Raw genomic sequence first — 18,844 nt, forward strand, 5'->3', positions numbered from 1 at the left:
AAATTCTATTTCCCTCACCGGAGGCAATCTAGGTAATTCTTCCGAAAACACGTCTGTAAACTCACAAACCACTAGTACTGATTCAATCTTCAGTTCAGACACTTGAGTATTCAACACATAAGCTAGATAATCCTCTTATCCTTTCCTCAAATATTTCTCAGTAGTCAAAGACGATATTACTACAGACAGATTATCTGACTCATCTGGTCCAACTCGAAGAACATTACCGTCTTCACATTTTAGCTCAATAACTTTTCTCCCACAATCCAGTACAACACTATGAGAAGTCAATCAATCTATCCCAAGAATTACATCAAACTCATTAAACGGCAATAACATCAAGTTAGCCGGAAAATAATGACCTCTGATTTTCAAATGACAATTCCTACACACTTGGCCAACTAGTACATGTCTGCCTAAAGGATTTGACACTTTTATTACAAACTCAGTGGACTCCACTAGCTACTCATACGAGGTATCAATTCCATGAAAATATAAGAGTAGGTAGATCCCGGGTCAATTAAAGCAACAATAGATATTTCATGGATAGAAAAGGTACCCGTGATCACGTCAAGAGACTCTACCTCTTCCCATTCCTGAGCTTGTATAGCATAAGTCATTGCAGGCGCTCTACCCTCGAACCTTACCACAGCATCTCTTGGCATGCTTCTACTACTAGCCCCACTTCCGGGGTTTTTCTGTGGCCTACCCCTCAAAGGGGCACTAATAGTTTTCACATCTTGTTTTCTCTCTCTCTCATCCAATTCAGGACAATCACAGATGAAGTTTTCCAATGATATGCACTTGAAACATCCCTTTTCATTCCCTCGGCACTCGCCAAAATGACGCCTACCACATTGTGAGCATTCTGGCCTATTTGGCCTAGTGCTGCCAACACTTATGACTGAAGTGGTCTGGGCTTTAAAAGTTGTGTGCTACCAGTTTTTGTTCCTATTCGAATACCCCACCGAAGCATTCGATCGGGTAGTGAATTCTTTCGATCTCTTAGATGAGGACTGGTGTGATTTCCCCATCTATCTCTTCTTTGAGTCTCGCGACTCAGAAGCCGCTTTCCTCATTTTTTTAATCGACTCTTCGGCCTTACAGGCTCTTTCAACAAGTACTACAAATTCCCGTAGCTCTAAGATGCCAACAAACACTCGGATATCTTCATTGAAGCCGTCCTTAAACCTCTTACACATGGTGGCTTCTATAGATACGCATCCCGCGCATACTTGCTAAGCTTCACAAACTCACGTTCATTTTCTGTCACTGACATTCGGCTTTGCTTTAGCTCTAGGAATTCCTTCATCTTTTAGTCTATGAATCTTTGGCTAATATAATTTTTTTGAAATTCCTCCTGGAAGAACTCCCACGTGATCCTCTCTCTCTGTATGATGGACACGAGAGTGTTTTACCACTGATAAGCCGAATCTCGTAGAAGAGACACTGCGCATTTCACTCACTCTACAGGTGTGCATGATAGTTTGTCAAGTACCCCGATGGCATTTTCTAGCCAAAACACTAATTTTTCTGAGTCATCATCTATACTAGCCCAAAATTCCTCTGCCCATTGTTTCCGGATCTTATCCACTAGAGGTTTCTCCCTCCTAATCATGTCCGCACCTTGTGGAGCTACCGGGGCATACTGAGGAATCGGAGGAGGTGGGGGAGGTGGAGCGTTTGGGTTTGCACGAACAAACTCTGTATACCTAACGTCCATCATTCGGCGGTAGGCTTCTCTAGCCCCTCCACCTTGGCCCATAGTCATCGGCTCACTCTCAGCTGGCGCAGTCCCTTCGGCGGGAGCCAGCACGTTACTCTCTACATCGTCCGTTGTAGCTCTATCAAGTTCCATTTACTATATAAAAACATAATTTATAATCGTCAGGAATCGTCACACTATCAATATACAATTATGGCATGTATAGCTAGACTCGTACTCTCGCTAGGTTAGTCCTAGAACTGAATAAACCATAGCTCTAGTACCACTAAAAGTAACACTGCATACCCGTATCCCATACCGTAATGGAATACGAGACGTTACCGTACTTTAAACTCAAGCTTTCATTCAATCCGAGTTACCAAAACTCTGCTCAATTTTAAAACTTATCAACAAGTCCTGAATATGGGCTTATGAGGCCCAAAATACACATCGTAAATCTTTCAGGACCATTTCGGGCACTTTTTCCAACTATAGAAAAATGTTACTTAATACAGGGACACACACCCGTGTGGATGGGTAACACGCCCGTGTGACCATTTTGACATGGTCGTGCTGATGGCCTGTGTGGCTCACACAACCTAAACACTCTGGGACACGCCCGTGTCCCACACCTGTGTAGAATTAATTTCTAATTTACACCTACAGGGGTTTTCACACGGTCAGACACACGCCTGTGTCAATGGCCCGTGTCCCTCGCACGGCTATGACATGCCCGTGTCCTAGCCCGTGTGCAAAAACATGGACATTCTGTTTCTAATGTCAGCATGCTGATAAAGTCACACGATCAAGGCACACGCACGTGTGCTGGACCATGTCCTCCACACGGCTAAGACACACGGCCGTGTCTCTGCCCGTGTGTTTATTACCATGCATACTGACTTGAAATTTTTTTTATGTGTAGAGGACACACGGCCTAGACACACTCTCGTGGGGTAGACCATGTGTCACACACGGCCTAGACACACACCTGTGTGCCTACCCATGTGGACAGTATAAGGCTATTTACTAAGCCTCATTGCCACTCTTACATATATAGTTCCATATAAATACCAACCAATATCGAAACAAGTATAACTCCTATAACTAAATCAGCCACAATAGACATTCATTCAACCATGAGAATGCTTTTTTTATAAATTCAAAATGAATGTTAGTCATCATTCAAGACTTAATACAAATTGAAGGGTTTCCAACCCAAGCCAACACATATGGCCAAGCCTCAATAACACAAAATAATAATATCTAAGTCCTATACATGCCATATTCAAAAATATAAATCCAACTATACCGAATGCTTCGGTTGATAGTGTGATCATTATCTCTGACTTCTGGAATCCTTGAGCTAGTTAGGCGGCACTGTAAGGAAATGGAAAGGAAAAGGGAGTAAGCATAAAGCTTAGTAAGTTGTATATAAATAAGTATACAACAACAATTATCCATGATCAACATGCTCATAACACCAAAGTAGGCATAAGTGTAACTTACTCAATACCATCCATACAAGTCACGTATTATATATATACTGAGCTCATATCTCATACGTACCAATTAGATACCTGTACCATTCACAACACAATTATACTTCCCTCATTAGCTTAAGAACATAACATTCACCGTTGAACCATTTGGAACACTACCGGATATTCATTAAGCCTCAAATGTGGGTAAGGTGCCGATGCTATGTCCCAGACATGGTCTTACACTGGCTCATATCTAAGTTGATGCCATGTCCCAGACATGGTCTTACACTGACCATCATCTCGTAGCAGATGCATGTTCTAGTCATGTCTTACACTGGCTGACGTCTCGAGGCCAATACATGTCCTAGACATGTCTTACACTAGCTCTTGTCTTAATACCGATACCATGTCCCAGACATGGTCTCACACTAGCTCTCATAATGTGGCTGATGCATTTCCCAGACATGTCTTACACTGGCTCACAAACAAATGACCCAAACGTCATGGCATGAATATTCGATTTACTTCCTAAGGTTCCAACGGAAATTCTACTATCTCATTTATCATTACACATTCTCAATCTCACAATCAAGCAGTTCATGATATAATATTTCAAGTACATATAATAACAATGTAGTTGTATTATTTACATACAACTTACCTCAGATTACAAAACGTATACGACTAGTCGGTTTAGTCGATTTGCTTGGCTTTCCCCTGGTCTAGGTTCAGATTTGACAATTTTTGATTTGTGAGTGCTTCAAGTTGCTGAAGATTTTGGAGTTCAAAACCCTCCTATGGTTGGTAAAAATCGATAAAGATGAAGAAAAATAAAAGGTATGTGGCCTTTGTTTTATTTAATTTAAAACTAGTCAAAATTGGTGACCAAACACCACCTAATTTTGACTTTCCCATCAAATTGTCTTCTATGGCCGGCTACCCTAGTCCCTAAGGGTCTAATTGCTCTTTAAAGACCCCCAATTTTGGTTCTCTAGCTATTTAACATCTTTAGCTATCAATTTAAGACTTTTGCACTTTATGTGATTTAGTCATTTTTCGCAATTGGGCTTACAAACGTTAAAATTAATCTACCAAATTTTTCATGCACTCTAATAACAATGTTATGACTCTATTTTGATAATAAAATAATTTCTCTAACTTTGGTTTTGTGGTCCCGAGACCACTATTCTGACTAGCCCCAAAATTGGGCTGTTACAACTCGGATACCACTAAATGTAACACCCCAAACCCGGCCTAGACGTTATGGCTGTATCTAAAAATGTCACAAGGTAGGGTTTTGAAAAAAAATTCATCTCGTCAAATCATTCAAGTTCAATAATTCATATTCATTTGTTTGCCAATACATAATTTACAGCAGATGTTTTTAAACCGTTATGATTTAGAAATCCAGTTCGTGTTTTTAGAAAAACCGTTGTTTTCGTAAAATCGTATTTTCCATCATGCATAGCAATGAAAGAGTTAAAACACATCCAAAACAAAAATAAGATCAACAGTCTAGACAGAGTCCCAATAATTACAAACTCTCAAATAAAACCAGATTTATAAATAAAACCATAATTTCCTAAGTAAAATAGTTCTCAATCGTGTGGCCACCGTTGAGCCTTCGCCACACCGACCCTTTTATGTCTGTGGATTACCTGAACAAAAACAGACAAACAGAGGTGAGTTTACGTAAACTCAGTGTGTAACCCAACAAAAATACTCATGCAATACATACAGAATCATAAGCACAATAAGATACATATATAGATTCAGTTTCAGATATGCAAAATCCTACCCCCATCCTCTACACAATATCTCCGACCATCCCACCAAACTATGTGGGCTTAAAAAAACACCCACCCATCCCTACACACCACGTTGTGCCATTAAGACACATATCAAATAATATGTAGCCAAGCTGCCAGAATAAAGGCGATTAACGCCGAACAGAATACTTCCTCCTCATATACAAATCCATCCCCATTAACAGGTACAGAAATTCAGATACAGATATAACAAATTAAACATGCTCAAAATGCTTTATACAAACAATAGATATACATACATCAGTATAGTTAGACATACATTTAGTATCCTACTCAGATCAACCTATCAGGATACCATAGCATACAAATCAGGGTTTAATCAGCCCTTACCGATGCTACAGAAGGCCACAGTCGATCGGAGTGACCCATGCGACCTTAGAGGAAATTTCTGAATTATTGGCCCACATGCCCATGTGGCCTACACTCCCAGATTGGCGTTGCCCGTTGGCCTACACGGCCTGGCCCAAAAGCCCACACGTCCATATGGAATGCCTGTATGGGCCCACACGCCCATGTGGCCTAGACGCTCGACTTGGCCTATTCCATGTGGCCTATGCAGCCGCACTATGGCCACCACACGGCCATGCCCTGCGCACGGCCATGCCGTCGTCGATCACACAGCCATGTCTAGCACATGGCTAGCCACACGGCCAAGCACACGCCTGTGTGGCGTCGACAGTGAGGTTTTTTGGCTTTCACTAAAGCTTGTTTTTCTGCGTTTCAAGTACACACCTGATACGAATTCGATGTCAAACACTCTTGCGATCACTAGCACCAAAAATTAACCAATTAAACCCCAAATTAAATGCTTAAAATGATATTAAACCGAACTTCCTTGAAACAGAAAAAGGAAAAATTTGAGTATTCAACGCTTACCTAAATCCTCGCACGCCTCCAACCACAATTCCACAGGAGGTAAGTCCCATTCTTCACGATTCGTTGCTAATCAAAATAGAATTTTAGTCCAATGAACAGATTTGAGAATACTCCCTAATCGAGAAAAGCACATTAACCTTTACTTACCAATGCACAACCACCTTGAATCGAACACCAAAAATAGGAGATAATTATGCCCAAACGAAGAAAAAAGTATGAAGAAATGGGAAAAAGCAAGAAAAGAGAAAACAAAAGTAGGAAGAGGAAGCGTCAGACTTAAGAGAGAGAGATTTCTAAGGAAAAGCTAAGTTTTACCTAAAGCCTACTACATCCACTATCATAACCACCCACTACTCGAAATTCTAATTCTATCAGAACTCTCCCACAAAACCAAACAAAAATAAATACCCCTGTTTGCGTAAGGATTCGAATATAAGACCTCCAGCACAATACACCCCCTTACCACTCGAACCAGCAGGCTCATTCTGATATGAATTTAGAAGCAATTAAATATAAGCTCACTGAACAAGGATAAGACTTAAATCCTAAAATTAACAAAATTGACAGAAGTGGAACTTGAACCCAAAACCTCTCACACGTACCCAGAATACTTAATCACTGAAGTAGATACACAGTTGTGTTAGATATTCACAGATACAACTCTACCTCCTAAAAGAAATTTCAACCTTGAAATTTACCTGATCAGAACAGATGAGGATACTATTGACGCATTTAGTGAACAAATAAGGATACTACTGATGCATTTAGTCCTCAGGTTCCCACGTGGCCTCCTCAGTACCATGATTTTTCCATAGAACCTTCTCTAAAGGAATGAACTTCCTTCTCAAAACTTTAACATCTCGATCTAGAATCTAAACCAGCTTCTCCTCAAAAGTCAAATTCGATCTAACCTCGATCTCCTCAATAGAAACAATGTGAGATGGATCAGACTGATACCACCTCAACATCAAAACTGGAAAGACATCGTAAATACTGTCAAGCTCACAATGTAGCTCCAACTGATAAGCGATCGATCCCAGACACTTCAGAATCTGGTAAGTCCTATGAACCTAGGGTTCAACTTGCCCTTACGACCGAATCTCAAAACTTTCTTCCATGGAGAAACCTTAAGAAACACAAAGTCCCCCACAGAGTACTCAATATCACGCCTCTTCAGATCTGCATAAGATTTTTATCTATCAGAAGCCACTTTCAGATGATCCCGAACCAGTCAAACCTTATCCTCGGTCTCAAAAACCAACTCAAGACCTAAAACCCGATGTTCGCCTACCTAAATCTAGAATAGCGGTGTACAACACTTACGACCATACAAAGCCCCGTAACGTGTCATCTAAATACTAGCCTAAAAACTATTGTTGTAGGTGAACTCAGCTAGTGGCAGATAATCCTCACAACTACCTCAAAAATTAATCACACAAATTCGAAGCATATCCTTCAGTATCTGAATTACCCTCTCAGGCTAACCATCGGTCTGAGGATGGAACGCAGTACTGAAGTCCAATCTCGAACCCAGAGCCTCATGCAATTTCTTCCAGAACCAAGAAGTGAAACTAGGTTTTTTATCAGAAATAATCGAAACAGGAAGTCCATGCAGTCTTACAATTTCAGAGATATAAAGCTTAGCCAACTTTTATAGAGAAAAGTCTGTCCGAAATGGAATAAAATGAGCAGACTTGGTCAATTAATCCACGATGACCCAAACAGAATCTTTCTTAATGAGTGTCAAGGGCAACCCACTAACGAAGTCCATCGTCACTCGCTCCTATTTCCATAAGGGAATCTTCACTGGCTGTAACATTCTCAAAGGCAACTGGTGCTTAACCTTAACTTGCTGGCACGTTAGACAACGAGCAACGAGATTTGTAACCTCATACTTTAAACCAGGCCACAAGTACAGCTCATTAAAGTCGTGATACATCTTATTACCACCAGGATGCATAGCATAAGGGCTACTATATGCCTCCTTCAGAATTGTCTGCCTCAAATTGAAATCATTTGGCACGCAAATCTGACCTCGAAAATACAAAACACTATCACTATTCAACCCAAAATCTGAAGTACTGCCACTCTCAACTTGACGAAACCGCAAACCCAAAGACTTATCCCGCAATTGCTTAACTCGAATCTGATCAACCCAAGTCGATTTAACTTGCAACTTAGCTAATAGACTCCCATAATCAAATAGACTAAGTCGAGCGAACATCACTCTCAAACCAGTCATTGCCCTACGGCTAAGAGCATCAGCCACCATATTAGCCTTACCAGAATGATATTCAATCGTGCAGTCATAATCTTTGAGCAGCTCAATCCATTTATGTCATCTAAGAATCAACTCCTTCTAAGTAAGGAGATACTTAGGCTCTTGTGATCAGTGTAGGTAATACACCTCTCACCATACAGATAGTGCCTCCAGATTTTCAACGCAATGATCACAGCAGCTAACTCGAGATCATGCTTCAGATAATTCCCTTCATGTGTCTTAAGTTGAGGAGACACATAAGTCACAACTTTACCATCTTGCATCAACACATATCCCAAACCAACGTGCGACACATCACTGTATACCACAAACTCCTTACCAGATTTAAGCTGTATTAGAACAGGAGCCTGAGTTAGAATAGACTTGAGCTTCTCAAAGCTCGATTGTTGTACATCAGTCCAAACAAAAGGAACACCCTTACGCAGAAGCTTAGTCAAAGAAGTTGCAATCAGAGAGAACCCTTCGGCAAACCGCCAATAATATCTCGCCAGACTCAAAAAACTGTGGATTTTAGACACATTCTTAGGTTGTTTCCAATAAAGCGCAGCTTCAATCTTTCTAGGATCAACTCGGATCCTTCAGAAGAAACCACGTGCCTCAGAAAAGTCACTTCAAGCAACCAAAATTCACACTTTCTCAACTTAGCATAAAACTGTTTCTGACGGAGTATTTGAAGCACTACTCTAAGATGCTCATCGTACTCATCCTCAGTCTTAGAGTATACTTGAATATCATTGATGAAGACTACAATGAACTGATCCAGATATGGCTGAAACACTCGGTTCATCAGATCTATGAATGTAGCCGGAGCCTTTTTCAGACCAAAACGCATAACTAGGAACTTGTAGTGCCCATAACGAGTCTTAAATACAGTATTATGAACATCCACCTCTTTAACCTTCAACTGATGATACCCAAAATGGAGATCAATCATCGAAAACACCAAAGCCCCTCAAAACAAATCAAACAGATCGTCGATCCTCAGAAGCAGATACTTGTTTTTCACAATTAGCTTTATTCAGTTGTTGATAATCAATGCACATCCTCATGGTCCCATATTTTTTCTTAACAAACAAAATCGATGCCCCCATAGAGACACACTAAGGCAAATAAAACCACAATCTAGAAGCTCTTGTAGTTGAGCTTTAAGATTTGTAAGCTCCTTCGGTGCCATAAAATATGGAGCGATGGACACCTGAGCTATACTCAGTAGAAGCTCAATTTTGAACTCAACTTCCCGATTTAGAGGTAAACCCAATAACTCTTCAAGAAAAACATCCAAAAAATCTCTCACTATTCTGATATCTCCGATAGTAGAGTCTCTAGAAGCAGAAACATTGACGTAAGCCACATACGCCTCACACCCTTTCCACACCAATTTTTCAGCCATAAGAGCAGAGATCACATTGGACAGATAATTTCGACGGTCACCAATCACAACCACTTCCCCATTATCAACAGTCCTTAGAACGACCCTCTTAGATGCACAGTCCAAACTGACTTAGTGCTCAACTAACCAGTCCATTCCCAGAATTAAGTCGAGCTCCCCAAACGAAAGCTCCATCAGATTCGCCAGAAAAACAACCCCTTGAACCACCAATGAAACATCACTATAAAGCTTATTAACCTGAACAGACTGCCCTAACTGACTCAATACAGTAACTTCACTAGAAGTGCTCTCAATAGATATCCTCAGGTTTTTAGATATAGAACTAACTACATAGGAGTGTGTAGAACCTATGTCTATCAAAGTAGTGTAAGGCACATAAAAAATTAAGAATGTACTAGTGATAACATCTGGAGCATCTCTATCCTCTTGACATCAAGCAACATAAACCAATGTAGGCTACCTTGACTCAGCCTGACCAGTACCTCTGCCTAGTGTTCTGTGCCCTCGGCCCAAACTATTACCACCACTAGCCGGTCCGCGGCCCCTAAGTGGTTACTGAACTGCCCTTTTATGCTGCATAGAACCTGGTCCCAAAGCTTGCATCAGATCTGTCTGATGTGGACACTCTTTAATATGGTAATCTAATGACCCATACCTCAAACAAGCTCCAATCCTCCTCCAACACTCGCCCGGATGGCGCCTACCACAACCTCCATACAACTGAATCCCAGTAGGAGCAACAGGGGCTTCTACTCTAACTGGCCCATCAGGTCTGACCTTTTTCTTAGGCCTCTGAACAGAACTAGAAGGATCTAAATCCCACTTATTCTTACCCCTCTCTCGATCCCTATTTTGGTACTCCACGCGCTTAACATCCTCAGCAATCCTTGCCTTCTCAAGCAAAACCGTTAACTCCCGCTCCCTTTGTGGAGCAATCAAAACCCTCATACTATTTCTCAGTCTGTCCTCAAACTGGACACACTTCTCATACTTGGATGCGACCATGCTTCGAGCGTAGCAGCTTAACCTCAGAAATTCGACCTCATACTTGGCCATAGATCTATCGCCTTACGTGAGATTCATAAACTCATGCCTTCGAGCATCTACATAGCTCGCCCCTACATACTTTCCCTAAAAAAAAGTCTCGAAAAAGTCTTAGCTCAGATGATCAGGTTGAGTACTCTCCTCAACCGTCAACTACCACTGATAAGCCTCATCACGAAGCAAAGAGATTACATCCTTCAGTTTCTGCTTCGGAGTACAGTCTAGATCATTCATGATTCTCTCGGTGGCCTCCAACCAATACTCGGCCACATTAGGTGTGACTCTAGTGACACCCCTAAACAACTCAGTACCATTACACTGGAGTCATTCAGTTACCGACCCTCAGCCCTCAACTCCAGAATAGGGTCTAAAGACCCTCTCTAAAATTCTCAGCGTGGCTTTGAGACCTTAAGGCCTAGTCTCAGTAGCAGGCGAAATTGGTGTCTCACTCGTATCTAAGTGTGGCATACTACCCAGAAAAGAAGACTCAGCTCAAGCCCCCTACGGCCTCTTTCGCAACCATGAATACCACGTCTGCGAACTCCACAAGCGCTCATTGTATAGTTCGGGTTTTATCTACATTATGAAATTTTATGCATCAGTTCCAGTTTTATTAGCATATGTTTTATGCATAAATCGGATGTTCAAAATTGTTTTTAGAGGTTTCAGTTTCTAACTATTTCAGTGCAATTTCAGAGAGTACTATCTACAGTGTTTTCATAACTATTCTATCTCAATTTCAAAAATACTTACGAGATCGACGCTAGAGACTCGATGTACCGCATACCTTCTCAAATTATTAGAAAACCAATTCCTTTCAAAATACAATTTTGGAACCCAAAATTCACAACTGAATTTTGTAACCTGGCTCTGATACCACTAAATGTAACACCCCACAACTTGGCTTAGACATTATGGCTGTATCCGAAAATGTCACAGGGTAGGGTTTTGAAAACAAATTCATCTCGTCAAATCATTTAAGTTCAATAATTCATATTCGTTTGTTTGCCAAAACATAATTTATAGCGAAAGTTTTAAAATCGTTATGATTTAGAAATCCAGTCTGTGTTTTTAGAAAAACCTTTGTTTTTGAAAAATCGTATTTTCCGTCATGCATCGCAATGAAAAAGTTAGGACACATCCAAAACCAAAATAAGACCAACAGTCAGGAGAGAGTCCCAAAAATTACAAACTCTCAAATAATATCAAATTTATAAATAAAACCATAATTTCCTAAGTAAAATAGTTCTCGATCATGTGGTCACCGTTGAGCCTCTGCTACACCGACCCGTCTAAGTCTGTGGATTACTTGAACAGAAACATAAAAATAGAGGTGAGTTTACATAAATTCAATGTGTAACCCAACAAAAAGAGTCATGCAATACATGCAGAATCATAAGCACAGTTAGATACAAATATAGATTCAGTTTCAAATTCATATTCAAATAGCAGATTCAGTTTCAGATATGCAAAATCCTCCCCCCATCCTCTACACACCATCTCCGACCATCCCATCACACCATGTGGGGTTAAAAAAAAACACCCACCCATCCTACACACCATGTTGTGCCATTAAGACACATATCAGATAATTTGCAGCCAAGCTGCCAAAATAAAGGCGATTAATACTGAATAGAATACTTCCTCCTCATATACAAATCCCACCCCAATAATAGGTACATAAATTTAGATACAGATATAACAGATTAAACATGCTCAACATGCTTTATACAAACAACAGATACACATACATCAATATAGTTAGACATACATTTAGTATTCTACTCAGATCAACTTATTAGGATACCATAGCATACAAATCAGGGTTTAATCAGCCCTTACTAATCCTATAGTAGGCCCACAGTCGATCGGAACGACTCGTGCGACCCTAGGCAAAATTTCAGAATTATGAGCCTATATGCCCGTGTGGTTTGCTCGTGTGGGCCCACACACCCGTGTGGCCTATATGCCTAGATTGGCCTTACCCATACACCCAGATGGGTGATAATCTAACTATTAATAATGTTTTTCCAGTCATCCAACTATAAAAATTACAAAATGATCACCCATTTATCCAATTTTGTCTTTTTTTGTCACTAGCTAGCTAATAGTAACAACTTTTAAAATTGATATAATAACAACTTTAACCCTCAACATATTTATACTTGACTCTAAAAAATCTAACCCTCAACATTTACACATTGTGCAGTTTGATCAATTTTGTAGTTTTACTTTTCTTTGTGTCCCTTTCAACTAAACAACTAAAAAAATTATCAACTAAATTTGTTGGGAAATATAAAAAAATGAAATCACCCCAAAATCCAAGATAATAATTTTAATATTTTCTCATATATTGTTTTAAAGTTAACCCTCAATGTCATAAAGAAAAGCAAAATTGTAAAAAATAAATATCAAATTACATAACTTGTAAATGTTGAGGGTTAATTTATTTTAGAATCAAAATTAAATTGACATAATTTATAAATGTTAAGGGTTAAAGTTGCAATTATGTCAATTTTAAAAGTTACCACCCTTATACTGCTAGTGACCAAGAATGAAAAAATTGAATAGTTGTGTGACCATTTTATATCTTTTTATAGTTAGATAACCAGAAAAAAATTACTAATAATTAGATAATTGTTTTATAACATTTCATAATTTAATAACAAAAAAAATAATATTTAAATGAGTACTAATATAACTTAACCTAAAACAATATAACCAATCAAACCCAACTTCATTAGAAGTTTATATCTACACGGGTTATTCGGTATGTGAATTATTTGTATCATTGCAAACTTTTCATTGTATAGAAAGACAAATTTTATATAATCATTACATTAACCTTTCATTTGCTGCATTCTTTTATACAATTATTCTGAAAGTCGGATATGTACTAATATATTTTCTTAAATGTTGTTGGGTATAGAATAGATACTTGTAGGTAAAATACAAGTTTCATAATATGTTTATATAGCTCAGTTTTTCTGTATTTGTAGGATTTTATTTAGAGAGATTATTCACCATCTTATCACCCTATAAAACAAGAGTTTTCAAGCTCTAACATGTACGTGTTTAAGCTTTTTATCTTTGTAATAAAGATATAAATATCTCCCTTTAAGTTTTTCCCTTGAAAACTTAACACAAACCAAGTCACACACTTAATTATTTCACTTAATGCACTCAAATAAACGCTCCACAATGAACAAGATAAAATACTTCTCAGTTCAATACATTACCTATACAAGTATCCTTAATATATAAATATTTGAGAATTGTTAACATACTATATCTTTTATAATTAATTCTCCCTTGAAACAAAAAGGATAATATACAAAAAGAATATCTTTAAGCTACTTACGATAAGTCGTAAATCCTTTTTAATGGTTGAGTTAATTTTTTTTATAATTATGGGCTACCTTATTTGTTTTATTTAAGAGTTGTTATATTCGGTCGCCTTTTGAATTGAAATTTGGTCTAAATGTTGGAGAATAATTACATTTTCAATCCAATTCAAATACTCTATAAGTAGGTTTCAAGTCTTCCATTATTGTTTACATAGGAAGACGAAAGCAAAGATGAGTTCAGAAACTCCGGTCAGGCTCCCGGTCATAGATTTCTCAAAACAAAAGCTGAAGCCAGGCAGTCCTGAGTGGAATTTAGTGAAACTCCAAGTCCGGGAAGCGCTGGAGGAGTACGGTTGTTTCGAGGCTTTGTTTGACCAAGTCCTGGAGCTTCGACACGCAGTATTTGGAGCCATGGAAGAGCTGTTTGACCTGCCTTTACAAACCAAAAGCTCCATGTTTCAGGCAAGCTATTTCGAGGCTATTCTAGGGACGCATCAGGACTGCATGAAAACATGGCCATTGATGATGCTCATATTCCTGAAAACGTTGAATCAGACCTCACTAACATCTTGTGGCCTCAAGGAAACAAAAGCTTCAGGTTTAGAATAATAACTCCTTGGATTTCTTTCATTTTTTTTTTTAAAGTTCTATCATTGAACTCTTACTTTTGGTAAAGACTTTATAATTTTCAGGAAAATTTGAGGGCAAAATTGTCTTATTTATTTATTCATTTTGAATTAAAATATTTTGGTTTTACTAATTAACTCACATAACTCTGGTATCTTTCACACAGCTAGCATCAGGATTAGAGAAGACAATTAGGAGGATGATTTTGGAGACCTTTGGTGTGGAGAAATATGTGGATGAGTTCATTGACTCCACAAATTATATTCTCAAGGTCATGAAATATGAAGGGTCTCAAAGCAGCAAGCCAAGCATTAGGGCTCACTCGGATCAAAATCTGTTGACCCCTTTGTATCAAAATGAGGTTAATGGATTAGAGATTCAAAACAAAGATGGTGAATGGATCAATGTAAAACCTTTACCTAACACTTTCTTTGTTATGACTGGAGAGTCCCTCAGCGTAAGTCACATAATATAAAACTAAAAATGAATGGATAGAGAGAAAATAAAGTTATACAATATAATTACTTGTATACATGGATTATAAATTTTACAGTGGAAATAATATCATTGCAGGTATGGTTAAATGGTGGATTGCGTTCTACTTATCATCGCGTCATGATGAAGGTGAGCAAGGCAAGGTGTTGCGTGGGAATGTTTGCAACGCCTAGAGGAGGGTACCAAGTAAAGGCTCCAAAAGAGCTTGTGGATGACAAAATTGGCTTACTCTTCAAACCCTTTGACTGCGAAGAATTTTTGGGATTTTACTCTATCCATGCTGCTCGAGGGGATCTTGAATTGATCTTAAGGCTTATTGTAATGTCTAAGATTTTACAATCAATAATTTATGTGAAACAATAAATCTTGTTATCAAAACTTGAAAATAAAGTTTCTGAACCTTGAGGCTTATCCCATAGTGTTTTACTTCAATTTTTTTTTTATTAGTAGTAAGTGGTACTTTGATTTTTTCCTTTTATGTATGCAATAAAAATATTAATGTATGTACGAAAATTAAAAATAAATTTATTTTTTAAAAGATTAAAAAATAAAAAAAAGGTTTTAAGTTTTTCTAAATAAATAGTTTTAAAACTTTAACACCCTAATCTATCTTATTAACATTCATAAAAGCTACTATGAATCTTTATTACTATTTAAGATTGTTATTGAATTGAAGCGATACTTAATCAAGTCTTAATTTAATGGAAAATTTATCAAAAATCTTTTTTTTTAAATAAGAAATATTACAACGGGATTTTTTTTATTTTACATTATATATTTGATGATATTGAAATTTAAAATTTTATATATCTTAATAGAAGTAGTCTTAATTAAGAATTTGAATTTTATGTGATTAGTTTTCAAGTATTGGATTAATTAACAAAAATGATTTTTATAAAAAAAGTTAAATATGTTATGAATATCTTATTAAGTGGATGTTCATGAAGATCAAGATAAGTTTTGATGTACTTTAAATTCTAATAGTCATTAGAAGTAGATCTCTACTTCATTTATATTTCTTATGCCTATAAATAGAGACTTTGGAGAAGCTTTGTAAATATTCCAATTGATCAATAAAATACACTCTCTCTTTGCTCTCACATTCTCTTTGTTCTTTACTCTTTGTCTATTTATAACACGTTATCAGCACAATTCTTTTTTAATTTTTTTTCTCCATAAGTCACAAAAATATCCCAATATTTGCTATTGTCGATTGCCTCCTAAAGTTGCTACTATTTCAGTTGAGGCCTGCACACTATGAGTAATCATTAGAGCCTTTAACCACTCAGTCAGGGTGATAATGATGGTTTAAAAAATTTTAGGTGTATATAACTATGATTTATTTATTATATCATGTTTATTACAATTGGAGACTAATCATGACAACATGAATAGATAGATTTTGATTTGAAATCCACACATGTTTTGTGATTGTAGTTACGAAATAAAGAATCAATAGAGGCGCTTATAAGTTCGTCATAGTAAATCTATTGTATTCCTTGAAGTGAATGTAAAAGAAAATATAAACTAATATTGTAACAGCCCGGTTTAGACCCTAGTCAAAACAGTGGTTTCAGAACCACAAATTTGAGGCCGTAAAATTATTTTAATATTATTTTCTATGTTTACAACATGATATGTGATATGTGTGAGAATTTCGTGTGAAAATTTTATCGTTTGTATGCTCGATTTTACAAAAAGGACTTAATCGCGTAAAGCGTAAAAGTTAAATTCTATCAGTTAAATGCATTAAATGACTATAGGTTTTAATTATTGGAGTACTTGAATGGTAATTATACCACTTAAGTGTTAGTGGAATTTCATGGGAGTTGGTATTATTGAAATTTGTTTTAAATTAAAAGGTTAATGTTGTAATTTGTGAATAAAGTGTATTAAAATAAAGAAAACATAATGGAAGCATGCAAAAATATTTGTTTCAGCCGAATGGTGAAGAAGAAGAAGCCATTTTAGTGTTTTATGATTCGACCTTTTAAATTATTGATTAAAGTATGTTCTTTGCTTGGTTTTTGATAATTTTTACGTTTTTGAGATCGTTGCTTTGTGTTCTAACTAGCCAATGCCTTAATTTTTGAATTTTCCTATGATTTTTTGAAATACCATTGATGAGTACTTGAGCTATTGAATGCTTGATAATGAAATATGAATTTTTGATGATAGATTAACAAGTTTTATTAAGTGATTTTTGATAAAAATGTGTATTAAGGACTAAATTAAGACATTTGTAAATTAAAGGGTCAAAATGTGAAATAAATTGAATTAATGGGCTGCTAGGGACCCAAGGTGAATTCGGCCTAACATGGGCATAGTGAAATTTTTGAGTTTTTTGTGTTGTTTTGAAATAGGGATTAAATTGTGAAAATGTGAAATGTTAAGGGCTAAAATGCAAAATGTCCAAATTATGTATTTTTGGATGAAATCGAATGAATATGTTATTAAACAAGCCATATTTGTATTGAATTAGTTCAAGAAATGAGGAAATTGGATTTGGATCAGGGAAAGTTGGAAATTATCGAATAATCATTCCGGTCCATTCGTGTTAGTACGGGGTAAGTTCATGAGTAAATAAATGTTGTTAAATTGAAATGTATGTGCATTATATGTGCTGAATTGAGTTTTAAATAAATATATATGTTTCCGAATTGAATTGAGCTTTGGAGAATCTGTTCTGAGTGTGGATTGATTGAATATGTGAAATTGAGAAAGTTCTAATAAGGTGATGACGTTTGAAAAGCCCCGTACGAACCATAGGAATAGTTAGGATACATATGTCATGACATAGGATTTTGATATGTGTTATCGTGTAAGGCCAGGTCTGGGACGTTGGCATCGATTTGTGATTTACGTGTAAGACCATGTCTGGGACATTGGCATCGTATATAATTTCATGTAATACCCTGTCAGGGACAGTGGCATCGGTATTTGATTACATGTAAGACCACGTCGGTATTGTACGAGCTTATGACCTATCTGAGTATCCTTATTGATTCCGAGCGGTTCAACAGGCATTCCGAGAAATGAATAACTATATGAAATTGTATCCGATTCAGGTACTTGTGTTTTGTTTATGAAATTTAGAAATGAAAGGTGAGTATGTATCATATGACCATAAGTGAATTATATGACAATGAATAATATTAATGTATATAAATGAACGATGTGTTATATACGCTCATTATATGAAATTATGGTCCTATGTTTCGGACATGAAATTTATGAATCATGAAACATGGCTTTGATGTATGATTGCTTGGTTCGAAAACTTGAACAGATAAGGAAATTAAAATGGTAGAGTTGGTGTATGCTTTATATGTAATATATGATTAGTAAAAATAAAGTTGATCTTGGTTGACTATATGATTCATGTACGCGAATTTGGTTTATGTGATAAGGGAGTTATGATGTCCGAGTTTGGAATTGTTTATAAAGAAATTGATATAACTTTATGTATGATTGTAATAAATGACCATGGTTTGGTTGGCGATGTAATGAATATGTGCGAGCTTGATTTATATGATTGAGCTAACGGTTGTTATTCGAATTTGAAAGCATGGTTATATGTTTATTGATAAATAAGTTAAGTGGAGTTACTTAATATGGACATATGAATTTACGAGTATGAAGAATATATATGTGGTTGGGATTTGCTAAATTTGACCTGATTAAATTGAATTATAAATATCATTGAGATGATTTATTTGCTTATGGCTTACTAAGCTTTGTAAGCTTACTGTATGTTTTTCCTATGGCT

The 18,844-nt window shown here is 37.0% G+C and overlaps 1 protein-coding gene and 1 pseudogene across 1 annotated transcript; both read left to right on the forward strand.

Moving 5' to 3' along the window:
* The first annotated feature begins 14,184 nt into the window (after positions 1-14,184).
* On the forward strand, positions 14,185-15,473 carry LOC107952418 (probable 2-oxoglutarate-dependent dioxygenase AOP1.2; annotated as a pseudogene).
* On the forward strand, positions 14,780-15,438 carry LOC107930137 (probable 2-oxoglutarate-dependent dioxygenase AOP1). The gene is made up of 2 exons (XM_041084229.1): positions 14,780-15,037; positions 15,154-15,438. Exons 1-2 carry the CDS (start codon positions 14,780-14,782, stop codon positions 15,436-15,438), a joined length of 543 nt encoding a protein of 180 aa, XP_040940163.1.
* Positions 15,474-18,844: the final 3,371 nt, after the last annotated feature.

This window comes from Gossypium hirsutum, chromosome A02 (genome assembly GCF_007990345.1).
Source record: "Gossypium hirsutum isolate 1008001.06 chromosome A02, Gossypium_hirsutum_v2.1, whole genome shotgun sequence".
Classification (NCBI taxonomy): Eukaryota; Viridiplantae; Streptophyta; class Magnoliopsida; order Malvales; family Malvaceae; genus Gossypium; species Gossypium hirsutum.

Bases quoted from the DNA above. Each gene is read 5' to 3' on its own strand.
- LOC107930137 (XM_041084229.1), top strand. From the start codon at position 14,780: ATGATTTTGGAGACCTTTGGTGTGGAGAAATATGTGGATGAGTTCATT. The intron at 15,038-15,153 runs GTAAGTCACATA...ATATCATTGCAG, and splicing joins TGACTGGAGAGTCCCTCAGC to GTATGGTTAAATGGTGGATT.